The sequence below is a fragment of the Rhipicephalus sanguineus genome, chromosome 6 (assembly GCF_013339695.2).
Source record: "Rhipicephalus sanguineus isolate Rsan-2018 chromosome 6, BIME_Rsan_1.4, whole genome shotgun sequence".
In the NCBI taxonomy this organism is placed as follows: Eukaryota; Metazoa; Arthropoda; class Arachnida; order Ixodida; family Ixodidae; genus Rhipicephalus; species Rhipicephalus sanguineus.
Genome location: NC_051181.1, coordinates 101375605 through 101402646, shown reverse-complemented (window position 1 = coordinate 101402646; position 27042 = coordinate 101375605). Strand labels below are relative to the sequence as shown.

Here is a 27042-nt window from a genome sequence, read left to right as displayed (position 1 = left end):
ATGCTATGCTCCTTATGAGAGTTACATTGGCATTATATTGGCTTATTTGTCATGTTACTGTAGTTATTGTAAGATTCTGCTGGCGGGCTCGCTGTTGTTTAAAAGCTGCTAATAAATGCCCATGTGTGTGTTCGTTTGCACGACAGCCTGAAGTGTGTTGGTGTGTTCCATGAGCGCTGCTCTTATGAAGATTCCACACCACTTACCAGTAAAGAGTAGCAACCCATAAGTACCCTTTAGTTAAACTCTTTGTCCTTTCTTTTACCGCTCCCTCACACACCCCATGGTCAATGCGGGAGTGCAGTAAGAAAAGCAAACGAAGCCTCAATTTGCCATATAGGTTACAAGACAGAAAGGTGTTTATTTTGTACAGATGGGACATGTTTTGAAGCTAGAGGTCACGCTGGCTAGAAGCCAGACTGCCTGCCCCGTCTCGAAGGTGGCACTGGTCCTCCGCGCATGGGAGGTGTTGAAATGGCAATGTCCAGGTAGTCGCCGATCTGGAACCGGCAGGCGTTGAGGGTCTTGTTGTCGTCCGAGCCCTTCTGTCCCGAGCAGGTGGTGCCGATGTCCCGCATGCGATAACCTGGACCTCGCACGTCTGGGAACACCAGTGCAAAGTCAAAGAAGGTGCCCTTCCGTCGGGCATCTCTGTTCACTTCCTTGACAAGGCTCGTCAACTCCTTCAAGGTAGCGTCCATCCTGAAAGTGAAGCAAGTTTTGAGCATGATCAAGGCAGGCACAATGACCCGTGTATGTAACATTTAATCGAGCCATTTTTAAAGCTTCATTACCTTGCAACCCATCCGATGTGTCCGATACTGCTCTGCTAACCCTCACCATGTTTCCCAAATTGCCACAAGCTTTAAAAGAACCCCGAGACATTTTTCTTAGACACTGCAACATGATGAAATAAGTGCCATATTTTAAAAAGATCACTGTCTCATATTAACTGTTAAAAAAGAGTCAATAATGGAGATACGTACAGAATATAAAGTTTGACTTCCCAATTGCTCCTTCACTTAAAGGGACACTAAAGTGAATCAATGAGTTGGTTTCTATTGACAAATTGTACTCTGAAAACTCTAACGACGTTAATTCCGCCATCATACCTTTATTAATAGAGGAGAAAATCAAGGTAAAAGTAAATTTTTCAATTTCGCGCTGAAATCGCTGCGTGTGACATTACGAATTTCAAAGTGTATTTTTTAAATGAAAATCAGCAGATAATGAAGCCAAGGAAGGTACAGGGGACGTCAATTGTACTGTTTGAGTTTTATTGTAGTAATTATGATATAGATGTGAAGAAAGTAAAGTGGACGAAAAGACAACTTGCCACCAGCAGGGTCCGAACCTGCAACCTTCAGATTACACGTCCGATGCTCTTACCAATTGAGCTACGGCAGCAGTCATTCCCTCGTGCACATTACCACATGCAATGTACTTCATTTTTACCGATTAGTAACTATGTAGACCCCAGTAACCGCTCTCAAAATCTGTAACAATACGGTGACTGGTGCAGGAATCTCAAAGTGGCGTCGCCACCCGCATTTTCTTTTTGCGAGTTGCCTTGCTTATCAAGCGTCTTCTCGTGGCACGGGCAGTGATTTTGGTATTGTAAAAGGGTAGTTTACTCATACGAGAAAAAGGATTTCTCTCTTTAGTGCCCCTTTAATCATCTAGCTGAGATGGTGCCAACAGTAATGCCCTGTCTATAGTTTCCTTTTTTTTTGTCACAGTGTACTTAGCGTAAACCTTCGAGGCTCACATTTAACAAAGGCACCTGAGGGCAACAGAAATCTTGAAGAGACAGGCAGAACATACAATGACTTCTGCTTCCTCTGCTTGTTTCAATCAGAAAATATGTGCATGCCAAATGGGTGGTAAAAATGGGCCATACGATCGCTGAAACCACACATGGAAAAATCAAGGGGAGGGTAAGCTATCAAAATTTGCAGAAGAGGAAGAAATGTGTTATGCAAGACTAGATGCATGTACAGGAGACACCCATACAAGCACTGATGAATCACCAAGTTATCCTTTGTATCCAAGGCTTCACCATGCTCAAGTTCTTTTATCAAAGTGAAACTCTTCTCTATTGCAACAGTTCAATCCACAAGAGTGCCAGTGGTAGTAACGTCTGAGGGTATACGACCGGATAATTCCTATCATGGTGCATTGTCCTAATAATAATAATTGTTGGGGCTTTACGTCCCAAAATCTCGATATGATTACGAGGGACGCAGTAGTGGAGGGCTCCGGAAATTTCAACCACCTGGAGTTCTTTAACGTGCACCTAAATCTAAGTACACAGGCCTCAAGCATTTTTGCTTCCACTGAAAATGTGGCCGCCGTGGCCGGGATTTGATCCCATCACCTTCCGGTCAGCAGTCGAGTGCCATAACCACTAGACCACCGTGGCGGGTTGTGTGTTGTCCTGACAACCCAAACATGATGGGAGTGTTACATCTGTTGACAAGAATGTGTTTTGGACACATCTATCTTGAGAAACATTGGTGTCAAATAGTGAAAACTGCAGCATGTTCTTGAACTACCGGTGGCGCTGCACTTGGTGACGGCACCAATTTGTGTGTGTTATGAAAGCTCACGTAGCACCTACCAGACAAGAGCAAATCAGATGTGCTGGAAACCGGCTGGGCTGAGAAGTGCAAACATGCAATAAGGTGAATATGAAACTTAACTGCACATCAAGAAACTTTTACATGCCACTGTTTTCAATGGATGCAGTGAAAGACATTGTTGTGGGTTACCAACTACATACCCCAAAAATGCAGTCAGAGAACAATGCAGCACATAACTCAATGCCCACCTCAACAACACGCTTTATGAACTCTGGCAGATTTGGCAGGTAACCTAGACATGGTTGGCAGCAACTCTGGTGTCTAGCGCCGGAGTTGACAGGCTGTTTGCTCCGCTACGACTTTCGGAAGGGCTGGCAATTTTTACTTGAGTCATGGCAAGCAGTTTACAAAGGAAGTCCAAATGCAAGCGCCCGGCGCCTCGCAATGTGATTAAGGTGAAGCAGCCACGACCAAAGGGCCACGAGACTGTGAAATATGAGATACTACTATAATGTGGTTTTCGTGAGGCTTCCGAGACTCGGAAACCGCACGAAATGACAAGCTGTGCTGCAAGCACAAGAGACACAACTGTTTTGAACGTCAGAAGCGTTAAAGTTAAGTCACCAGGTCACTACGGAACTCACCTGACTCCCAACCCTTTACTGCATGGCGCACGTCAGCAGTGTTCGATACACACAAGTACGCGTTCCTGTCGACAAACCAAGCCGACGTTACAACAAACCGCACTGGCGTACTTGTATCAGAGTGCACCAGGCAGTAAACAAACCCGACAAGTCCAAGTCAGTAGAATGGGACATAACTATAACATATGTCGCCAAATTGGAGAATCACAGCAGGTTTAAGCGGGGCAAGTCAGTCAGACGGCATGAAGCACGCGTGATCTCAAGGCGGCGCACCAGTGGAAGCTTTCGAAACTCACCAGGTGTAGATCTGCAGTTCGTTGCTCGGCACGTTGCCCCTGGAGTACTCGCTCATGGAATGATGCCTGGAGTTGTTCAGGAACACCCGCAAGAGCAGTGGGCAGGTCTACAAGGAAAACAAACGGCGTTTGAACTCATAAGACTGCGAGTCGCACCAGTTGCCTCATTGAAACCGAGGCAGCCATTAGTCGGCGAGCGCATAAATTTGACCGTGCGGGCGGGTGCTTGGACGCAGTGTCGAAGCACTCGTACGACTTCTGAGTGACTTTACAAACCTTTTCTCGGTCAATTGGCTTCTCATTTTCATTCTTTTCTTCGACGACGGACTCCATCGCGTAAACAATGGCGACTGCGCCGGTGCCCCTTGTTGCCTGCATTGATCTTGAAACTTCGGCCCTTCGGCGCACTCACTGCAAGTTTAACTAGTTTCTGAACGAGTTATAAATGAACTTTTTATAGTGTTATAACTAATAAATTTTATTTTAAACATGGCGTTTACTTTTTTTACCGCAATGTGTCGCAAAAACTAAGATGAAATTGTGCGGCTCGGCTGAAACGGCGCGTTCGCTCGCTTCATGCGCTTGAAAGGCATGGCGGTGCTCTACGCGTCGTGAAGTCTATTTTTGTGCATTCCGAGCGCCTTTAGTTTTTTCGAGCTCAATTAACCGTTGGAATAGAGAGACTGTAAATATAACTGGGTCTCTTTCTCCTGCGTTTGCAGTCGTGCCTTTTTATTGCGTTTTTGTCGGTTGTCGACGCGTGCGTTACTTTAGTTCTCTCTTATTTTCGGATGCAGCTAGTCGACTGAGCCTCAGAACGTTAGGATTTGCGTAACTGTTCTGATAGACACCTCCGCGAGACAGCGTTTTACCCGCCACAAAAGCGGCGTTGTGCACTGCCGTTATCTTTTTCCCCGAGCTGTGATGGAAACCGAAGTACAAAGAACGGACGAGCTCCTCGTCACCGAAGAAGAACCGCGAGATGCAAAGACGGTCGTTCCTAATTTGGTAAGGCGTTGCATTTCGGCATGCTTTTAACGCCTAGCGTGCGGCTCAGAACCGCTGATAACCCCGCCGCCGCTCACGTGTGCCCTCCCGTGCTTACACCTCGCTACATAGTGCAGGTAGCGCACAAGATAAGGAGTGCGTAAGCATGCCGTTACTTTGTGAGCGCTTCACCTTCCTTGGCCGTGTTCTCGCGTCTTCGGCGCGTCGGCCAGGTGACACGCAGTGATCGAGGTTTCACTAAGTACGCCTAGTAGAAAGATTCACCAGAATGCTTGCTGGTGACATTTAAATGACGCAACCCAAGGTTTTCAGTATCAGCTTTACACAACGAAAGTAACGGACGCATGCGCATTTAACTTTTCTTCGTCTTGTATTAATAGTTCAGGTATGTACAAAAATCAAAATTGGTGGGAGTTACTCAGTTAGAAAGCAGGCCGCATGTTCACGTTCCACATTTTTATGCCTGTGTAAAAAGAAAACGAGAACTGAAAACTGAGTCGGTGACAGTGAGATAACTTTTAGGAGTCGTTATAAGCGAAACAGTTTAGACGACTTATTGATTTTTGCGCTAAAAAGGACGAACACATGAGAGAAGGCAGGACAGGACAACACCTGTCCTGTCACCAACTCGCCCAACAACAAGTTCTTATTAAGTTTAAATGAAAGTACAAAATGCTCATTAGAGCTTTACAAATGTTACCTTAACAATTTGGTAACGCGTGCTTTTTGCACACTTCGTTGGAAGAACTCCCCTACATGTCACAAGTTAGGCAAGAGGCTAATCTCATGTAGTTCAATGTTTTCCGGGGTCGTTGTCCTCTGGCCTTGGGCAGAATGTAATGCGAGAACAGTATTCGAAGGCCAAGATGGCAAAAAGTTCTGGGCTTTTACATGCTAAAACCACAATATCTATATGTTAGGCCTGCTGTAGTGGGAAGGTCTGGGTTAATTTTGACCACCTGAGGTTCTTCAATGTGCCCTTAAATCAGTCGATTGGCTCACGACTTCAAAAAGCGCTAATAAGGCTACACAGAATATAAAAACACAGGATGCTTTTTCATTTCACTTGTGCCTAAATGAGGCCACCGATGATGGCAATTAAACCCATGCGCTTATGTTCAGCAGGTTTGCCAATGAGCTACCATGTTGAGTAGCCAGGACTACATCATGAATTGACGGGTGCCCTTGGCCAGTTGCTGATGCAATGCGCAGTACAAAATGGAAGTCTGCATATAGAAACTCTTTGTACATGGTTTGCCTATAAACAGTGAGTTGGGCTAATAGGGTTCCAAGTGCTTGTTAAAACTTGTACTTATTTGCCACAGTGTTGCCATAACTTGGCTAAAAACTTGGAGGACGCTTGAGCTTCGCCTTCAAGAGTAGAACGCGAAAGAGTAATCTCGCCCCGTTTGCATCGCCTTCTCAATCGCTAACCTGGCTTCGCTTCTTGGTGGACATCTCTAACATGCCACTAAGAAAGGAACGTGTGTGCGTGTAACATTGGCCATTTCAAACTATCCTAGAATGCCTACTGCAAGTACAGTTGCTAAGTGCCCACTACGCCATAATTCTTCCTTTTGTGAATTGGCGAAGTACCCACTACGCATCTGTAAGGCAACACGTGCAGCTGCACACATTCTTGATGCAGTTCATGATGATGATGCTTAATTATGTTCGAGTGTATTGTTTTGGGTGGGACTTTAAACAATGCCCTTGTTGCGCAATTTACAGGCTTTGAAACCTGGTGCGATTCTACGATTCTGTCACACACTATTCCATGCGTAGGGACTCTTCACACTGCATGCCACTCATATGGGGTTTTTTTCCAAAAGAGTTTCGAGCACTGGCGGTGACTTTGTGGTAGAACACTGGCTTGCCACGCAGAAGGCCTGGGTTTGATCCCCACTTGAACCCAAGTTCTTTATTTATTTGCATCTATCTCAATTTTTTACTCACGGGCACCGCTGATTTTTCGCTCGCAACCAACGACACAGACAGCAGAATTTCAGCAAAACGAGGTCTTTAACATTATCACGTTAAAACAATTCTGGCTGGTATTCATGTAGTGCAACTTGGCTAATTCTCTGGCAGTGCAAAAAGCTATGTAATACTTTTGGTATGCGAAACTGCTGCTGTCAGTAGGACCGAATTATTTGCTGCTTCGTAACTGTTACATGCAAGGCTAGTCCAGTGCAGTACATTCCGGCAGCAATTTCTTTGGCACATGAGTCCATGGCTGTACGCTTCATACCATCAGTGTGGATGGCCATTTACGACCATTTCGAAGGTCACAGCTGCTTCGCACTGCACCTTTCGGTCGTACCTGGCTCTACCATTAGTGGATTTTTAGCCCTGGCTGCAAGTTCATTGCTTCACCAGCATTTTAGCACACGGAATCACGTCTGGCGTGCCTCGGCTCTTGCCACTAAGTGACACACTTTGGCTGCCATTGTTAGCAGTGCCGGCTCACCATGCTCATGCACAGAGGCCACATAAACTGTTGTTACACAAAGTGCTATTACCAGGTTCAAAAAAAAGAAAGGACCATTTGAAGGCATTTAACTCGACATTTGCAACCGACATACATGTTGAAATGGAATAGTTGGGCACACTATGCGAAATTCTTAGGTTAGAATGCAGCTGATACGTTTCCTAGAGCTAGTAGTTGGTGCGACATTGTAAGTGACGTAAGGTGTAAGCGGACAGAGATGAGATGTAGCACCATGTCCCGTCTTGTTCCTTGCTTCATCTAGTCACACTGCATGTTCCTACAGTTGATTAGGACCATTCTGGCACTTCTACAAAAGTATGATAAACTTCGTCATCGCTGGCATAGACCATGACGGCTTATATAGCGTAGCACGCTAATTCACTCAGAAAGCCAGACTTTACACGACTATTCAGCAATCGCTTGCACTCTCCGAGAAATTCCGTGCACGTGAAGAATCTCGTTAGCATGTTTCTGATGCTTCATTTGTGGTCTTAATGGTAAAACTATGAATTATAGGCTGTGAACATTGTTTTAATATCCGTTTTAAAGTGTTGTTCAGTATTCAAACACTCTTTTATATTCACATCTATTCGATTTGCTTCTGGTACTGTTCGATTCATATTTGATTTGGTCAAAAAAATTACTATTTGCACACCACTGTCCAACAGTTCAGGAAATGCGCGTGGTATCAAGTGGATCTTAAAAGAAATTTCGATTCACCGTATCTTCAGAAATACAGGTAGTAGTACAAACACACTGCTAGAGATGCAAAGCAGACAGAAATGTTCGCTTGAGATACCGTGCCCCCTGTTTAACATGCAAGCAACAGCAGCATTAGAAACAACCAACACACTTTGATTATAGCAAAGAAACTGCATTGAACTATTGACACCCAGTCAGACTTCAGGAAAAATGAAGCTGCATGCAACAAGGAAGTACCTTAATTCCAGTATCTGTTGTAAACACATATAATCATTAAATTATGATATCCATGAGAAAAATATCAAGTTTGCTCTTTTTCATTTGATTCACTTTATCTTTATTATATCATAGTTTGACTGTGCTCTAAATATACAAATGATTTATAGGTACAACTTTTTGAGCGTGATTATAAAATGTGGCAATCATCTTATGCAAGGCAAGTGCTCAGAGTGAATGTTGAGCAGTGTGTGTGTGTATGTGTTCATTTTTACGTGTATGTAGGACGCAAGCCCAGAGGATTTGGTGAAGCAGCAGGAAGACACTGCCGCTGATGACAGCTGCCTAGCTGGGTGCGTTGCAGTGCCTACAGAAGCCGAAGTCGTAGCCAATGGAGAGGTTTACCCTCCTTGCCCGGACTTACCTGCTGCAGAGGTCTCCGACACTACGGAGTCCCCTGTGGCTGAAGAGAGACCAGAGTCTCCCGTTCCTGAAAAGAAAGCAGAACCGCCTATTGTGTTCCAGAGGGACCCCGAAGTAATCAAGCTTATGAACTCATTTGGTGGCAAGGCGAAGGAGATGAAAGCTGCCGTAATGGAGACGCTGAACACCAGGCTGGCTTCTGGAGACAGCTCGAATGGGGCCGCTGTGCCGTCGTTTGAGGACGAGGCAGCCAAAAAACTAAGTTTGCTCAAACAGGTGCGTCTGGTGCCGTGGTGCGTTTCCTGTTTTCAGCTCATTTTATGTCTCCTGTGCAGGGCTGACTGAGCGTGACAATAATTAGCTGAGAAAACTTTTTACTGGAGGTTGAACAAGAGGCAGGTTGATGACCCATGCCACCACGAAACAACATTGTTTCATGGTGGCATGGGTTAACATTGTTTACTACAAAGGACAAAAGGGTAGTTACACAGTCGTTTCCAAACTGTGCAAGAAAACAAAGACCTTTGTAAGGCAAAATGTTTATGATGCAAATCATATACAGCGACTATAGGTCAACAAACTCACTCATGAGTCGGCTCACTCAAACTCACATTGAGCCGTGAGTCTGAGTCCGAGTGAATCCGGTTGAGGAAAATTTTGGTGAGTCTAAGCCCGAGTGAGCCCTTAGCGCAAGATATGTTTCTTGTGTGAGCTCCACATTCTTTTGCTGACCCATGGCAGGGACACAAGTAAAACAGCATTGTCTCTTTTGTTCGTGCTCTTTAAGTGTAACCAAGCAAGTCTAGTTGTCAGTCATTACGGCTAGTGTCTCTAATGTCTTGTCTTGATACTATTTGTTTTCATTCAGGTCATTCAGAAGAATGCAGTGGAAGCCGCCCAGACATCCAAGTCCGTCGATCAGGCGGGCACTCCTCCGTCCTCTTCGTCCCCCGTCCCACGAAAAGAACCGTGTGTCACAGCCGCGCGCAAAAGTCCGTCCCCGATGCCAGAGACAGTGCGGTCCGAGAAGTCGCCGTCTCCTTCCACGGGATCACCCAAGTGTTGCACCCCGCCCGAGAGCGTTGTCCATTGCGACAAGAAGGTGGCACAGCCGGCAGCAACCACCGACAATCCTGTGAGTGGTGTAAATTGTGTCGTCGAATAGAAACATTTTTTCGAAAAATATCAAATTGATATTTTTCTTCCTGTTCGTCTTCCTGTTGCTTCACCATTGTAGATCGAAGTGCCATATTTGCGATATTTTTCTTAAAATGGCATTGCCAACACACCAAGGTAACATTTTGTCAATGCACGTTATTCATAGTTATGTCATGAAAATTTTTCTGGCTTACACTAAGTCACGCAAGGCTGTGTCACAGCAGAGCTGGTGGGTGTGTTTGAGTTTCTCTCGTTAATTATCTCTTGTTAACTCTCTTCTTAACTCTCTTGTATGCATTTCTCCTGTTAACTATCTGTACAGAATGCTTGGGCTGTCATTGAGCACGTGCCGGTTCATGATGATGATAATTTTCTATCTGACACACGGCAAACCTCCACCATAACAGATCTGCTGTAACAGAAAAAAAAAAGAGAAGCAAAGAAGACCACCTAGCTCCGCGCTTCCTTCAGGCTTGGCACCTTAATTTTCTTTTTTCTTTGTGATCTCATCAAGATCTCATTTTTGCTCAGTTTTCAAAAATGTGTTTCGGGCTCAGTGGAGAATCCTGAACTTTTCTGGCAAAGGCAAGCTTTTGTTTAGTGACGCTAAGATTCCTGTCGTGGACCTAGAAATTCAGCCGACAAATTATATTATTTTAGGCAGAATTAAAAGAGGTCGGTGGACATGCACTGACATTCTTAAACTGAACACACCCAGTAACATAACCAGTTTTAAAAAGTTAAAGTGTGAATCTAAGTTAGTCAAGTATGTTCTCTAGTAATATCCGCTTCTTCAAGTAAGCATGCATTGAGACTACTACAGTGGTATCCTATAGCAGGTTTTGTTTTTGAATGACAGAACATACATGCGCGCTTTTGCGGCGCACAAAGGGGAGTGATGTTGATGGTGGTGTTGCTGCTTCATTTAGAACCAGGCGAGGAGCCCGTGCTGTGGCGGCATGAGACGATCTCCACTCCGCAAGCTCGGTGCTCAGGAGGCCAACAGCACGGCTGCCGCAAAACGGAAAGGGGAGCGTGCCGTTGGTAAGTCAGTGCTGCTTGTGTATAGTACTGCCTTTTAGTGTTCACTCAAAGACACGTGTGAAAAGTACACCCTGCAGCAAAACTTTACAGGGCACAAAATTTTCTAGAAAGCCTATATTACCACTTTGTCTGGGAACATCGCCTCCGATTAAATGCTCCAGCCTGTAGTAGTTATTGCTACCTATACACTTTCCTGTTAACCCATATATGCCCAGACTCAGCAAAAATGACAAAACAATTTTTTTCACAAAAAGTGTACTTCTACCCTCAAGAGAAAGCACAAGTTCTTTATTTACTGCCAGGTAAACGCAGCACTGTTTTTCAAGCCGTCCTATAAATATAGGACACTGGGCATTAGGGTGCTATGTGCGGGTGTGGTAAGCCTTGAAACATTTCACGTGCACACCGAGATTGCACTTCTTCCTCTCCATGACGTCTTTCTTACAAAGCGCGTGTTTGCCCGGAGAAAGCGGTCGGCATTTCACGTGCACTTCTTCCTCTTCACGATGCCTTTCACACAAAGCACGTGTTTACCCGGAGAAAGCGGTCGGCACGTGGCAGCATGAAAAGCAAGCAATGTCTAGGCTTGCAGATGTTGAGAATGAGGCCTGCTTGATGTGCTGTAGGTGGCGCTGGTCATCAGCTAAAGAAATAGCGATGTTAGAGTGCATCAAAGAAGCGTCCTATATGTAGGACACTGGGCATATATGGGTTAAATTAGAAGCGTCATGCACTAACAGACTAGAAGCTGGCATTTGCAGTAAAGTCCATGTCCCGTAAATTTTTCCCTCCTGGTGTACCTGTGTATTGCATGCTTCAAGTTGAGTTTTAACTGGCCAAGTTATGTGACCAAACCCCCCATCCCTTCCCCCCTCTTTTTTTCGGTGATTTTTAGCTCTTCATGCATGCATGATAGAGCACTCTCTAAAATGTGTTTTGAAGTACTTGTTGTCAGTTTAGCCTCTCTGGTAGTGTTTTGTTAGAATTAAACTTCGTAGACCAGGATTCACACCACTTTTCAAATCGTTGTGTGCTATCCTTGCATATGTACTGTACTCATCTGAGTACTAATTAGTAGCTATTTACGTCTGTTTGGATGGATGACGAGATATCGTTGACATGCAGGATGTTTACACGAGCCAAGAACACTCGTTTACAGTGCATTGGATGAAACTAGTAACAGCTTTGAAGCACTGCCATTTATGACCATAAGGCGTGTTGTGTCACATTAGGTGTACCTTACAAGACATAAGTTCAGGGGATGATTGGGGCCTGAAGTGATGGAAAATCGTTGAACAAAGAAGGTTGCTGGAACCAACATTTTGACAAGTGAACTTGTCTTCATCAGGGCAGCAACCACTTTTTTTAGTGTGCTTTCAAAACACACTTCCAGTTGCTGCTCAGACAAAAGAAAAGTTTTCTATTTGAAATTATGGCTCCAGTGACATTCCTTGCTAGACGATTTTTCATCACTTGACCCTTTCAGATGCCACCTATGTAGAACTGTCTGTAAATGTGTCAGGTTGATACAACATTATTTTAAGGCACCCAGTATTCTATTGCAACAAAAGTACCGTTGTAATATGTTAATTTGTGTTATAGTTACTTGTCCTAATTAAGTTGTAACTAAATATCTATTTGTCCTGAAGTCATTCGTGCTCTGTTTTGGCTTAAGTAGAAGGAAATCTCTGGCTAGAAATATAATGCAATTTAATTTTTGGTTCTGTCCATTTTGAGCAAATAAAAATTATACTTTTTTACACGGGGTCACAGGAAGCGGCATGTCGTACGACTCGTGGAACGTGGTAGTCCATTCAGCAGAGTGACCATATGCAACAGTGCACTGCAAAATGAAGTTAGATGAAGACAAATTTATTATGCAGGAGGTTCGATTCATCCAAAGCTCAATATGTCTTGCTCTTTCTTAGCCCGTAGCTGATACAAATAGCAAAAACAAGTGGTGTACACAACTGTGTACATAGCATCTCAAAGGGTTAAAGGGGCCATGACACGATTACCGAACAATTTGCAGTTCTCTGTGAAAAATAGAAGTAGAGTGTCTATTGTGCCTATACATATATAAAAAACACACTGTAGAAGAATATTTCAGTGTAAAATAAGTCCTCGATGTCGGCAGCTATAAACCGCACCCACTGCCAGCCACCACCATTTTGCCGTGGCGTGAGTGACATCAGGTGCTACATAGAGCACAGTCGTCGGCTTCTACCGAAGTTTCAGCCAGTGCAGATTGTTCAATTTCGATGTGAAGCTGAACAATGCCGAAATGTTTCAATTGCACGTGCAGCTGATCACGGAACGAAATCGTTTGCCGGAAAGCAGACGCTCCCACAGCAAGCAGCTTGTTACGTCATGGCTCACGAGTGCACCAGTGTTGCCCGACCTTCAGGCCGCTTGGGTGTTTATGAAAATGTTAGTTAAAAATTAAAAGGGCTCTACCAAATGCGGTAAAATTTCGCCAGCTTGTTTGCGAACGCACAAGGATTAACCCACATAACACAGATTATGATAAAAAATTGGGTGTTATGTCCCCTTAAGGTATACCTTGCAACCTGGAATTGCCTACCAGCCTAAACTAGTGTGGAGCCTGTTGTTAGTGTACGTTCATGAAAGTGAGTGGTTGTTGGTCCTATTGCGGTTGCAGAGAATGTGTTGAAAATCCTGGAGCCCCACGAGACGGCTGAGGAGAAGCTCGGCGCCCTGTTCCAGCACTACCTGGGCTTCCAGGAAGGCACGTGGCAGCTGCAGGCAGCTGTGCAGAAGGCCGAGCGGCAGGTCAGTTCCTCCTGTCAACTACCTGTAACTGTGTGTAGGGGAAAGGAGCACTCAAGGGGAATTAAAGGGGCCCTGCAACACTTTTCCAAGTAATCATCCAATGGCTTCACTAAAAGAGCCAATTGCCTCACAATTTGACTGCCGAAAAAATTTTTAGAATCTGTCGAGTATGAGCGGAGCTGCAGGGATTTGTCACACGCTTCAGGCGCCTTCTCTCTCCTTTCTTACCAGTGAGTGTGCTGAAAGCTCCTCGAAGGGGGTGGGGAAAGGAGAGAGAGAGAGGGAGGAGGTGGAGGAGGGGGCTGACAAAGGGGCAGGAAGATGCATCTGTTCATCAGCGTGCGTCATGACCTTTAGCACATTCTTCTCTTTCTTTTCTTCAAACACGCGGCTTACTTTCAGTGTGTTCGTGAGCACGGCATCTCACGGTGGCCTCAGTAAGTATGCAGTTCACGATGCTGAAATCAGCCAATGGCCGTGGACTTAGGGTTTATGATATCATTTGTCGAGAGAAGAGGGAAAAGTTTCTAGCTGCCTTTGAGAATCAATTGTGAATTTCAGGCCCCGTGCTGTGCTGTAACATTTGGCTCGCATGTTCTCAGGAACCTCGACTACCGATTGGCAGCGTTTTCTGATCATGCGGAAAAAGTGTTGCAAGGCCCCTTTAAGTCGTCTTCACAGCGGCTGTATGTCAGGCGTAAAGCTGAAACAAGTGCAGGTCCATTGTGCTATGGTAATGCAACATGAGCGAAGCTATCGTGCTCAGTCCAATGAACACGCAACATCAAAAGCTGTTGCAGGCCACAAAAACAAAAGAGCTGCGTGTTCTAAAATTGCATGAAAGCAAGGCATCAACCTTAATTACGACATTAGTTTAAGATGGCCACGTTTCCTCTTTTAGTACTGCGGGCCATATTAAAAATTGAGCAAGACACATTACGGCGTCATGAATTTCATTTGCCGCTATGCATTGGATCAACAAAAAGTCTTGTTAGTCAGCTTTGTCACAGAACATCCACACAACTTCAAAGAACCAACAGCGGTGCCTTTGGTAATTGCGAGCAGCTTCAAAAAAGATGGGTCGGCCGCTTAAAATTTGCTGCAGCAATGCCCTTGCTGAAAAGAAGAAAATGAACTTTCATTTTGGTAAACAAGCCTGTTAGTTCTGATTGCGTTTGCAAAGAATTAGTTCTAATCTTCACAGAGTCCAGCCTGGCAAAGAATAACTTTTTTCAAGTTTGGGATTGCCCATTGTGTCTGCTTCTACCGCCTGTACGGCTACTCATATTTGTTATATTTTACGCACGGTGATAACAAAAAGTCCCGCGCCGTAAGCTGCATCCATCCATTCAAAGCTTCGTGGAACGCAAAGAGGAATGCTACGCACGTCGTGTCCTCCCTCTAGCCTGGCTGTTAACCCTCACAGGGCGAGCGGGGAACGCGGTCGACAGGCACGCGAGAGGGGGGGAGCGTAGGAGAGGAGGGGACACGCATGCGCTGGCGCTCATCGCGGCATTGCACAGGAGAGAACGAGGCGCGAGAGTGGGGGAGCGTAGGAGAGGAAAGGAAGGGGGGAGGATGCGCAGTAAGGGTGGTCACGCCGCACACCGCCACCACCGGATTGAATTCCGCCATAAGCTGCTTCACATCTAAAGCACCAAACAGGGCGTTGACACCACATGCGGTGCAAAATACAGAGCCACGCATTGTGTAGAGATGATAGAGTAGGGTGCAATACAGTGCTCAAGGGTCTCCAAATGCCACATGTCAGCCATATGCTCCCGCTCTGTGCTACTCAGTAGCACCCTCTATGTGGTACAGTAGCACCCTTTCTTTGAAGCTGCTGACGGAAAAGACGCCGCTGCACTTCAGCGGTTCTCCATTGCGCGATGTGAAAAATATTTCAGCAAAAACTTTGTGCAAGTCAACGATATGATTACTGGCACCATCGGAACTTTCAATTTATTGCCTTTGATTCCTCTGTGGTAGCAGTGAAACATTGTTATATTGAAATTGTGGATGAGGAAGCCTTGTTACATTGAGGTAAAAAATGCATTATATATAGCAAGAATTTTGTTATAATGAAATTCTTTTATACCGAGGCTTAACTATATAAATTTTTTTTGACAAAATAAGAAGTACCATTCGAGGCTGAAAAATGGACTTGTGTAATAGGTGAATGTAGTTACACTTTTTTGTGGGCATTGGTATGGAGTAACCAGCTTCTTGCTGATTATCAAGTAACAAACAAAAGAAAGCATAAACGTGAGACAAAGACACGCGATTGTTCCTCACATATACACTCAGACATACTGACAGTAAATCACACACCACATACATGGAAGCACCTCTCATCTAAAACTGTTGTGTGTGTTTTTTTTTTTTTTGAGGAGGTGCTTTAAGGATGTCGTGCCAGAGACAAGTTTAGGTAGCTTGTTCAAAATAGCCGAGGGTTTAAAAAAGGCACCGCATATACTACTCGTGTAATGGCCGCACCCATGTAATAACCGCACCCAGAAATTTGTCAAAGAATCCCCCCCCCCCCCCCCCAGGAAATGTATTTAAAAATTACCCATGCATTAGTCACACCCTTAATTTTTGAGGAGGTCAGCATTATACATTGTGGGGCGCGAGAATTCCAAAGCATTTTTTTTTTCGTGTGCAAAACAAAGAAGCCGGGCCAGTTTTTTTGGCATCTCCAAGTAGCAAAAGCACAGCCTCCGAGATTTAGTGGCCGCTTCCGAGGGGCTGCCGTCCATCAAACAACACCGGCTGTATGGCTGAAAAGGGGATCCCTTGTGGATGTGTGTCACTGCATTTTCGAAGCGTGGGTAGGTGTTTCCTTCAAGAAGGTAGAGAAAAGCTTCAAGGTTACAGGAATCTCGACAAAATTCGATAGAACGGAGGGCGGCCTCATCCGGGACAGAGGCAAGCTTGAGGATGCGTCGAGTAAGGAGGAGGACGAGGGTGAGGACTAACGTTTTTGCAACCGCGTGAAAGTGCCAAATGTTCTTTTTCGCTTCTCCCAGTACAAGCGAGTACTGCAGTTCAGTAACGGCATGTAGCACTGAAAACATGTGCGAAAAAATGAAGCTGTTTCTTTTTCTCTGTGAAATGGCTGCACTCACGATTCTCATGATTTTCAACCCAATTCTTGCCAAAAAAAGAAACCTGCCACCATCACACGAGTATATACGGTATGTGTATGCGTGCAGGTGCGGCAATTGTCGAGAGAGAAGGAGCAGCTACAGTCCGACTGCAATCGGGCCCTGCTGGCAAAGAGCAAGCTGGAAAGCCTTTGCCGCGAACTACAGAAGCAGGCCCGGGCAGTCAAGGTGGGCAAACCTTCTGACCAGCGTTTCCATCTTTGTTTTGCACATGCAGACTTCTGTCCGGAGGAACCTGGTTAAGCTGAATTTTTGGTATACGAGCGAAGAACGTATATAAGCAGTACACCCACGTACAGCAGACTCTCATTAAACGGAAACATGTAGGGAACAGGAAAATGTGTTCCGTTTAACAGGAATTCCATTTACTGAGAGACGAACAGGGGTGCAGAATCCAGGTACGAAACCAGTAATATCAGAGGTCGTTGTTCAATTCAAGCAGCAGTTCCGTTTAAGAAATTTCTGTGTACTGAGAGTCTATACTGTATGTGGGTGGACATTTCTTGATCCTCAGATGGCGATTTCTTTGCTCTGACCTTGTAAATGTGGACAAAATCCAGCTGTCACTTGACCAGAATCAAGCATGCCAAGACTATTCAAGACAAGACTGCACCAATACTGCTCTGAAGTGCTTATATTTTCCCCTCCATTTCATTGAAGGAGTTCTGGAATGCAGGGCCAGGCAGTGATTTGTGCAACTAATCTGCGCATTCATGTGTGTTGGCATTCGGACTGCACCACAAGCTGTCACGGTCTTGAGATTGTGCTAGCTTTTGATAAGTTGATTGGTGAGGCATGCTGGTTGATTTGTGCTTTATTTTCATTCTTTTCTCTCTTTCTTTTGGTAATTTTTTATGCTAAAAATGGAAGAAAGTTGATCTATTTGGTTAAAATGCAGCACAAAAAATGTTTGTGTTGTCGATTTTCCTTCCGTCATGTCTTTATTTGCATGACCAATGTTTTATAAGATGTTTCGTGTTGCCGCTTTTCACAAACTTTTTCATCTTTTGCACCTTTTGATGACACTATACTTTTGCTTTTCAGCAATGTGCACCTGAAACTGTGTCTATGTCCCCTTCTGTGTAAGCCTTAGGCAAGGCTTACATCACAGATAAATAGCTGATGCCTGCGAGCCTTCAGGGTGTCTGCTCGTTATACCTGACCTTTTATTTAGTTATGATACTGTGCTGTGAATGCAAGGTCATTTCAAAGCCACTTTCCTTGAAGGGCCCCTCACCACCCCGAGTCCAAAGACGAGGGAGTGGTTTCTTTCTTGCCTCCACTACCTTTCCTACAGGCAATACCTCCTCCTCGCCACTTATTTCTTCACAAAGCACGTGTACAAGGCCAGCACTAAGCGCGGAGCCCATCATGATTTCGCACTTGTTCGCTACACCCCGTTATCTCCGCTTGCGCAGTCGAAAACGCGTGAAATGTAGTGAAATCAGCCGATCGCACACGATATTCATGCCAGACAAGGAAGAACGGGCGGCTGGCTGCATGGCAAAGCAGTGTAGGAGACAATTCACAACTGATATTTCGCGTATATGGATCAATCGAGAATATGTACCGTAATGACGTCACGTGAATCACTGTTATTGCGTCACGAAGTACACCAGGAATACGAGAATCGGCAGGAGAGAATAACATGCTCGGTTTTTGTATTTTCAGGGGCTGGTTAGGGGCCCTTTAAAGAGGTACTGACACCAATTTTAGAAGCTGAGTTTACTCTGCCATACAATTCTCCTGTATACAGAGACGACTCTGAGCAAGTGTGAAGCTCACTTAATACTGATAAGATATTTTATTTTGATATTAAATCATTTTTCCCATGGCACACCTACCGACATCGACACTAGCTTGATGCCATGCTACAGCACTAATTCCGGTGACTTGACGCAGCAGTCTGGCTAGTTGTGATGACGTCAGGTACCAAAACTCCTAAAATGGCCGCTTGTCCGTCACCAACGGAGCCACGGTACGGACCGGCCATGAAAACGTCACAATATCTTACGCTAGCATGTGACGAGAAGCTCATACCGTGTTGTGACGTCACGGTACAGTACGAACTGGAACTAGCTTTTAAAAAAAATACTGTAATTACTTTTTCAGGGGGCTCTCACGCTTATCAGTACATTTACTGGGCTCTTGAAGGCTTGGCCTTTCACCAAACAAACTACGTACTCCACATGGATACTCCTCTGTTATCCTCCTTGTAAGCACGAAGGGAAACTTTGAGCTTGAGTACTGACACCAATTTTAAGTGCGTAGCAATTTAAGGGCCCGGCTTGTCGTCCGTCCATATATCTCATGTGGCATGTCAAGCTCAAAACGAAGTGGTCAATACAGGCCTAAAACAAGGCTAGCAATGTTCAAAACCGGGTTAAGTTAAACGAGCATGGTCTAAAATAATATGATTAACAGAAATAACCCAGAAGTAATCGTAATAATTAACTTAATATGGTTAAAAACGCTTGGGAAATGTGCGGCCGACACTCGCACCGCGCAAGAAAGGGTGCCACCGCCTCGCCAGGCGTGCGATTACTCCTCCCACCAGCGCTTCTCCGGCGCCGGTGTTACGAGCTCGTGCGAAAGATCATTCATAGACAGAGACTGACAACAATGCAACGGGAATTGCTGGGTGCCCGTGCTACTCACTTCCTCAGGTTCACAGTAGTGGAACTGCATTTAGTGCAGTGTTTAAAACTACACCAATCGCTAGAAAAAAAACGACATTAGTGCTAGATTTGAACTACATTTAGCGCTGGATTTTTAGAAGCTGAGTTTACTCCGCCATACAAATATCCTGTATACAGTTCTGAGCAACTGTAAGGCCCAGGAAATGCTGATATCTTATTTCCACATTAAAGCCAATTCTTGCATGGCACACCTACCAACATTGACACTAGCATGACATCAGGCTACAGTATCAATTCTGGTGACTATGCCCGCCAGTATGGCTAGTTGTGATGAAGCCGGGTACCAAAGCATACAAAATGGCCGCTTGCGTGTCACTGACAGAGCCACGGAAATGTCACGATATCTTGTACGAGCACGTGACGAGAATATCGTGCCATGTCATGGTGTCAGGGTGCAGTAGGAACCGAAAAGCATGGTAATTTTTCTGGGCGCACTTGCACTTACCAGTACTACATTTTCTAGGCTATCGTGGGCTTGGCCTTTCATTTGACGCAAGGAAATTACTATTGAAAACTTTCGTGTCAGTACCCCTTTAACGGTGCGTGCCATACTGCAGAGAGTAGTGCCGGGCCTTACCTTGTTGTCCTTGCAAATGTGTCCTTAGGACGAGTGCATGATGCGCATTCGGGATGAGGAGGAGAAGCGCCGAGAAGTGGCCTCCAAGTTCCAGACGACGCTGATGGACATCACAGCCGTGCTGGAGGAAAACCAGGCGCGCAGTGTGCAGCTGCGCGAGGAGAACTTCCAACTGGCACAGAGGCTGAAGGGCGTCATCGACCACTACGACCTCTGGGAGAAGGTCAGTGGCTCTTGCGTTTGACCTCGTTGTTCTTGGGTCAGAGGGGACACTAAAATGAAAAACAGTTTCGCTTGTGTCAGTAAGTCATCCTTCCATAATAATCGAAGCACCACTCTTGCGGCGAGAAGATGCTGAGAATGCTAGAAAACGTGAAGAAATGAAAATACAGAGGGTGACGTTGCTCTGATGTTCCCGCATCAACTTATCGTGTTCCCGCATCAACTTATTCCCGCATCAACGTCGTAGATTTTAATGGCGGCTACGTGGCTCTTTTACATTGCATTCTAGAGGAGTCAGAGACTTGACATGGCATGTTTCAGAAAGTTTTGCTGAGCCAGTGTGGCTCAAGTGTGAAAAAAAGAATTGGAAATGTATGACGGCACGCTGACGTTCAGCTGCTGGAATTCAGGCACCAAATTCAGCGTAAACTTTGACTTTCATTTACCTTTCTGTAATAATGAACCTATGACGGTGCAATTAATGGCAATAGGTTATCAAAAAATAATCATTCAACCTATAATGATTTAGTGTTTCGCTTTGGTGTCTCTTTAACAACTGCAAGAGAGTTTATTGTGGCCAAATCAGAAGTCGTTAGAAAAGCTTGCCGCCGATGTGTTCATAACCTTAACATCATCGGCAGTAGAGCGTGACTTTAGACACAAACCGTTGTTAAGCAGAGTACAGATCTACATTCCATCCCCTCCGTGTGCAAAAAGTCCGAAGCAGCCGCTTCGCTTGGTTGGACCACAGCCGGTGAGAAAGTTGTTAACGTCATAGAGAAATTTGTTTCATCTGCATGGAAGGCTTCACTGTTGTTTTTGTTTTTCACTTGCTCACTGCTGGCCATTGTGTCTCAATAACTTGCTTGCCTTTTTCTTGCAGAACATAGATGCCGTTCTTCAGCAGAAGGAGTTGCAGGCGCAGGTAGCCACAACACACTTGGCCCGGGCCCAAGCACAGTTGCAAGCCGAGAGGCAGGCATTCCTTGCAGAGAAACAAATTGTGAGAAGCAGTTATGGAGCCTTCCAGATAATGTGTGAACTCAGCTTAGCCCTAACACTGTTCCACATCAAGGGAAACTGGAGTGCTTTGTACGCTTTTATTGTTGGCCGTGGAGAGTGCACTTGTACAAAACAAAGCCATCAAACACTAGTTATGTGACATACCTCCCATCGTGAAATGTCATTAAGGTCAGGAGCGCATCCAGAAATTTTTTTTCGGTGGGGGTCCAACCCTACTTTATGTACGTTCGTGTATGTGTTTTTATGTGTGCAGATACACATGCAGATAGAAAATGTAAAAATTTTGGAGGTGGCTTTTTTGACACCTCCCCGCCCCCCATAACCACCTTCCTGGCTACCGCACTGATTAAGGTATCCAAGTAATGAAAGGTTATTTAGTGCAGTTGAGCACACATATTAAGTGACACAAGCTGTGGACCATTTCTTGTCCCTTATTGTATGAGGCGTCTTCTATAAGTAGGGTATGATGTTTTCATTTTCTGGTCAGCCCTTATTTTGATGTAGGCACACTACACCTAAAATACATACAAAAGAAAGCAACAGCCTGTCACAGAAGCTTCACTGTACACTGCTTGCTTTAATTTTGTGCAGTTTGCTTGGTTATTGCTATACATAGAACACAAATCCACGTTTTCTCCGACACAACTTTATTGCCTTACTTGGGCACTTGTCTCGCTTTACTGGAAGTTTGTATGACAGCTTGTTTGCAGCAGCCAAGATGCAACTGGCCGCATTTGTCACATTTGCGTGGTAGATTTGTTGTCTAAGGCCACTAAACGACCTCTTTTAACATTTCAAGTAACGCACAAATCGAATTCAAAGTGCCGTCACGATCAGCACTGAGAAACGCTGCGCGCCAAGTGTCGTGGGTGCGCCCCAGAAAACAATCCCATGCACCTGTCTGGGCCTTTCGGTATTCCCAGCGTTGGTCGTTACGTCAGCAGGTGAATCTGGTCGTGTCAGCAGCAGAAAAAACCCGTTTGTCTGCCTGCGGGTATGCACGCTCCCTGCTTATCCTCCTCATTTAGCGAGGAGGAACACTTGGCTATGAGGAGAGACAAGCCAACGACCGGAGCGTAGCGAAGAAAAGAGCAGAACGAGCAAGGGCTGCATTTTGATCATGAAATGCGTGTGACTCCGCTATTACGGCACCATTTCGAAAAATTCTCACGACCACGTATTTGTTGTAGACTCGTTCGTGCACAACTGCAACACCATGACTAAATTTCGACCTCTAGGTGGTTTAGGGGTCCTTCAAGTCTTTCTTCTCTTGCGACGTGCAGGTGCTGAAGCAGGTGTGCGACTCTCAGAGGCAGCAGGAGGAGCTGGCGGCGCGGGAGTCACACCTGCGGGAGGAGCTGTCGTCTCACGCCAGCAAGTACGAGGAGTTCCAGGGGGCACTGGTGCAGAGCAATCAGCTGTTTCGCACTTTCAAGCAAGACATGGAGAAGGTAACTCTTATCACCTGCGCTCAGAGGCGATAGTTGGCGTTGCTTGGAATCGCTGTTGCGTTGCTATTGCTTGCTGGCACTGAGCGCAGTGTCATATGTTTCATTCTCAGTCACGGCTGTTGTGTTAAAGGGACACTAAAGAGAAACAATGAATTGGTTTAGATTGATAAAGTGTGCCCGGATAACTCTTGTGTAGTTTATTTCACCACCATAGGTTTATTATTAGAGGAGAAAACCAAGTTCAAAGTTTCATTTTTAAATTTCGCGCCGAACTTTGTAATTTGTGACGTAAAAGATTTCAAAGAGCATTTAACGTATTTTGGCGCCACTGGCTCGACAAAATTTCCACAGACTCGTTATGTCAAGTCTCTGGTCCCCTCAGAGGACAGTGTACTTCGATTTAACCGATTAGCAACTACGTAGGCCCAAGCAGGCGCCGTCAAAAATATGTGACGTCACGTCAAATGGTGTGGGAATTCCAAGGTGGCGTCGCCACCTGTATTTTCTTTTTGCGCGTTTTCTCGCTTATTAAGCGTCTTCTTGCAGAAAGCGTGGTGTTTTTGGTATCGTGGAAGGCTACTTTACTAATGCGAAAAAAATCGTTTTGCTCTTTAGTGTCCCTTTAAGGGGTGGCACTTATGTAGTGTAGTTGTGTGCGCGTCCGGAAAGCAAAATACATGCGAGAAACCTATAATAAACCTTCGTCTTATCGCCAGTGAGACGGAAGTGGTTTTTGTGAGTCCCCAAAACAGGAAACGCAACCACAGCGGCATCGTTTGTGTAAGTCAGCGCCTGCACAGAAACGGGCATACTATTCGCACCCCGGGGAGCAATAAACGAGAGAGTAACAAAGCGGTCATGCGTTAAGAAATTCTAAACCAGAGAGCCATCAGTTTTGCGGGCACAAAAAGCGGAAACCACTCTAAAGACGAAATCAAAACTAGCCGGCGCACGCCTGTGCGCGACCGGATGCGCTAGCAATAGCCGGCACACCGCTGTAGTAAAGCATTAAAAAAAGGAAACGGAGAGACATCGACGCAAGAAAAGGATTCCATGTATTCCCGCAATGTGACGGCACATGCCAAGCAAGAGAAATGATAGAAAAAGGCATGCTTTTCAAACACACAAGCAATGACGTACTTGTACGTCATTGACACTGAAAGGGCTAACAGTAACACTGAGATGAATGACTGTGTAGAACAATCCTCTGAGGGTATCCATGCTGCGGCATAGCAATATCAAGAGCTGAGCCATTTTTTTTTCTTTTTGTTCCTTGCAGATGTCCAAGAAGATTAAGAAGCTGGAGAAGGAAACGGCACAGTGGAAGTCGCGCTGGGAAGCCAGCAATAAGGCCCTTGCAGACATCACAGCAGAAGTGAGCCTACAGTATAAGATATTTCCACTCTTTTTGTAATGCAAAAGATGGCTGTCCGTGTGAAGTCCTTTTGTGTGTAAGTCTACCTTGAGGCTCGACATTCTTGCCTGTCGGCCACTCTTGTTTAAAGGTTCATTAGCTGGCTTGTGCGATGAACGGGCTGCATTGCCTAATCGTAACAGTAGGTATTTCTGAACATCCCATGGTGCCAGTGTACAGTTGCTCCTGAAGTTTATAGGAAGGGACTGGCATTAAAAAAAATAATGAATTTCCAAGAGCACCTAGCCTAAAATTCCCGTATTATGTCTGTAGCCTTCAATATTCATAGGCAGTTATTATGAATTATTATAATTTATAGTCAGCCCCGGTGAAACAGTGGTTACGGTGCCCGGCTGCTGGTCTGAAGGTCGTGGGTTTGACCACAGCCGTGGCGGTTGCATTTCGATGGAGGCGAAATGCTAGAGGCCCGTGTGCTTATACTTAGCTGCATGTTAAAGAACACCAGATGGTCAAAATTTCCGGAGCCCTCAACTACAGCGTGCCTCATAATCATATCGGGGTTTTGTGACATAAAAGCCCAGATACTTATTATTGTTATTATAATTCGTAATAGAATTATACATAGAAGTGACAGCACCAAAAACATAAAGAGAGCAATGTTTTTCATTATGCGTGCACTTGTCGTTTTGCGTGGACAGAAACACGGCAGAGACAAGGAACTGGTGGCTGCCCAACAGCGGGTCATCACATTGGAGAAGCTGTGCCGTGCACTACAGCTAGAAAGAAATGAGCTCAGCATGAAGGTCAAGGCACTTGGAGTCGACACTGCCACAGGTGAGCCTGTGGTTAACCAAGGTCCTCTAGTCGGCACAGAAGCTGCTTTATGAATGTACGGTTTACAATTTTCCGAAATTAAAAAAAAAGAAACTATATTAACCTGTGGAAGGCTATGCAACAATGTAATTAGACATTGGATTGTACTTTGAATTGCTTATTTGAATTGCTTGTGTCATGCTAAAGGTGCATTTCCTTGTGCTCTTGCGGGAGTACAGTGAAAACTTTCGCAGTGAATTTTTTGTTTTGAGGCAGGTAGTAGCATCAAATAAGTTTCAGTGCAATGTTCTAAAGCTACCCCAGGGTCTGTGGTCGAACTTTTTTATATTAAATGGAGTGTTAATCACAAAATAGTTTGTTACTGCCAAAATTGAGCTTAAAATTGCAGCCAAGTCCACTTATAACGATATTGTTTATAACAATATATGGGATATAATGATGAACAATGATGGCACCGGCCACTTTTGTATGCTTTCTATGGTAGAATAAACTGCTTATTTCGATGCTCCAGTGGCGCAGTGTCGGATATAGTGACTGAGTCTGGCTACAACGCTCATCAAAAATGGCTGTCCGCACTGACCGCGTGCACCGCGATGCGCCTTGCACCCCATCCACCCCCTCAGAAAACAAGTAGACTGCGCCGCTTACGAGGAAGCGAGAGGAGGAGGAGCTTTTCTTCAAACTCCCCACCCGGAGCCGCAGCTTTGGCCTCGTCTGCACTCCCAGTCGCACCAATGGTGGCTCCCACCGCTCACTCGCCTGTTGTGTGTGCTGTGCTTCGACTGTCTTTCTCCACAACTGCCTCCGTTTTACATTTCGCCACGTACGGCACGTCGGGACGTCATGGCTGACATCCCAATGTCCCATCAAGGGGTGCCGCAGTTGTGGTCGGTGCTTAACGCAGATTTATTTATTTATTTATTTATTTATTTCAGTACCTTCAGGACCCGAAGGCGTTACAGAAGGGAGTGGGTAAGAGTATACATAGTAATAAAAAAAATAAGAGTGAACAAAGAAAAATGCTGCTAAGAGTAAACATCGCATTCAACAGCAGCCTTAAAAGCAGTGACATCGGTCAAATGAGTTGGGTCTGGGCGACTTTCTTCATGCAGACGACATTGTGGAAACATCCGAGTGCCTCAGTGATGAGGCGATCGTTGCGCATATACGTGCTGTGGACAGCGGTGAGAGCGAGGACTCTGACGACGCGGTTGAGCAGCCTACCCAGGTCTATTTTTTTCTCAACCTGGTTATAACAATTATCGCTTATAACGATGGGATTTCCTTGGCACTTGGATATTGTTATAAGTGGACTGCGCTGTATTTGCGAAACAAACCAATAGACTGCAATGAGGTCTTGAGCAAAAAAAAGAGAGAGAAAACGCTCATCTGCACTGGAAGCATGGTCTTGTTTCAAGTTGGCAAACTAATTACGAAAGAAGACTACATGGCCAAAGCAGGGATGGTGTTGTCAGTCACTATCGAGGACATGAGCATTTTTCGGAAAATCCCATGTCACTGGTCATGAGGCATGTTGTCACGTACGACAACATTATGCCAAGGCGCTGCGCGAAAAATACTCTCCACTGTAGACACTGACGTGTTCAGTGTTCCGAGTTGAACAAAATTTATGCAATGTGAGTGTATCCCCAAAATGATAGTTTGGGGCCACTGTTTCAAATAGGCACTGAAACAGGTTACTGGCATTTCTTTTTATACAGTCAAACCCAGATATATTGAATCTTAAGGGGATCACAGAAAAGTTCTATATATAGGTGATTCACTATATAAAATATTTCAAGGGGATTATTTTACAACTGTTCAATATACACAATAATTCGTTATATATGGGTTCGATATATGCGCGTTTGACTGTAGTCGTTATTTAAACATGTTGTATTGGCCGAACATGTGCATAAAAGCAGCTCATTAGAAACACATGCTCAGCTGTTGATGTGTAGATTTGTACATGTTGAATGATATTTAGCATCAAGTTATTTATCCCTTGCCTTTTTCTTTCTTTGCAGAAGACTCTGGCACTGCAGCGGCTGTGAACGAGTCAACAGAAGGCTAACACATTTAGTCGGGAAGCATAGAAGTACAAAGCTGACACAGGCCTTATCTTCCATCTTATACGATTTTTCATTGATTCTAGCTGTCATGCAAAAGAAAGACATGAAGCGCTGCAGTCAGGGATCGAGCACACAAAACGTGGCAGCGTACTTTCGGCCACACACACTATTTAAGTATCGCACACTCAAACGATTAGTAAATGCACAAGGATTTCTGGAAAAGAAATTAAATGTGTGCCTGTGATACAGGTGTTTAGAAGAAACA

The 27042-nt window shown here is 45.0% G+C and overlaps 2 protein-coding genes and 1 non-coding gene across 6 annotated transcripts; 1 reads left to right on the top strand and 2 right to left on the bottom strand.

The window, feature by feature from the left end:
- Positions 1-341: 341 nt before the first annotated feature.
- LOC119396043 (histone deacetylase complex subunit SAP18) lies at positions 342-3906 on the bottom strand. Its single transcript, XM_037663089.2, has 3 exons — positions 3799-3906; positions 3523-3629; positions 342-702 (listed from the first exon to the last, which is right to left on the bottom strand). Exons 1-3 carry the CDS (start codon positions 3898-3900, stop codon positions 408-410), a joined length of 504 nt encoding a protein of 167 aa, XP_037519017.1. The 5' UTR covers positions 3901-3906; the 3' UTR covers positions 342-407.
- LOC119396042 (alpha-taxilin) lies at positions 730-27042 on the top strand. Of its 4 annotated transcripts, none has more exons than XM_037663088.2 (12): positions 730-753; positions 8225-8638; positions 9231-9506; positions 10450-10564; positions 13227-13357; positions 16573-16692; positions 19829-20023; positions 20906-21025; positions 22329-22496; positions 23776-23871; positions 24570-24705; positions 26733-27042. In XM_037663088.2, the coding sequence occupies exons 1-12, from the start codon at positions 745-747 to the stop codon at positions 26777-26779; spliced, it is 1827 nt and encodes a 608-aa protein (XP_037519016.2). In that variant the 5' UTR covers positions 730-744; the 3' UTR covers positions 26780-27042. The 4 variants fall into 4 exon arrangements, with proteins under 4 accessions (XP_037519016.2, XP_037519014.1, XP_037519013.1 ...); XM_037663086.2 differs by lacking the exon at positions 730-753 and adding an exon at positions 4101-4530 and having other exon boundaries at positions 26736-27042; XM_037663085.2 differs by lacking the exon at positions 730-753 and adding an exon at positions 4102-4530.
- On the bottom strand, positions 1334-1407 carry Trnat-ugu (transfer RNA threonine (anticodon UGU)). Its single transcript has one exon. It is a non-coding gene; the product is annotated as a tRNA-Thr (tRNA).

Excerpts from the sequence above, each read along its gene's own strand:
- LOC119396042 (XM_037663085.2), top strand. The coding sequence starts at position 4,447 with ATGGAAACCGAAGTACAAAGAACGGACGAGCTCCTCGTCACCGAAGAA. Across the intron at positions 10,565-13,226 it reads GAAAGGGGAGCGTGCCGTTG|AGAATGTGTTGAAAATCCTG; the intron begins GTAAGTCAGTGC and ends TTGCGGTTGCAG. Across the intron at positions 21,026-22,328 it reads TCCTTGCAGAGAAACAAATT|GTGCTGAAGCAGGTGTGCGA; the intron begins GTGAGAAGCAGT and ends TGCGACGTGCAG.
- LOC119396043 (XM_037663089.2), bottom strand. The coding sequence starts at position 3,900 with ATGCAGGCAACAAGGGGCACCGGCGCAGTCGCCATTGTTTACGCGATG. Across the intron at positions 3,630-3,798 it reads AGCCAATTGACCGAGAAAAG|ACCTGCCCACTGCTCTTGCG; the intron begins GTTTGTAAAGTC and ends TTTTCCTTGTAG. Across the intron at positions 703-3,522 it reads GAACTGCAGATCTACACCTG|GATGGACGCTACCTTGAAGG; the intron begins GTGAGTTTCGAA and ends CTTCACTTTCAG.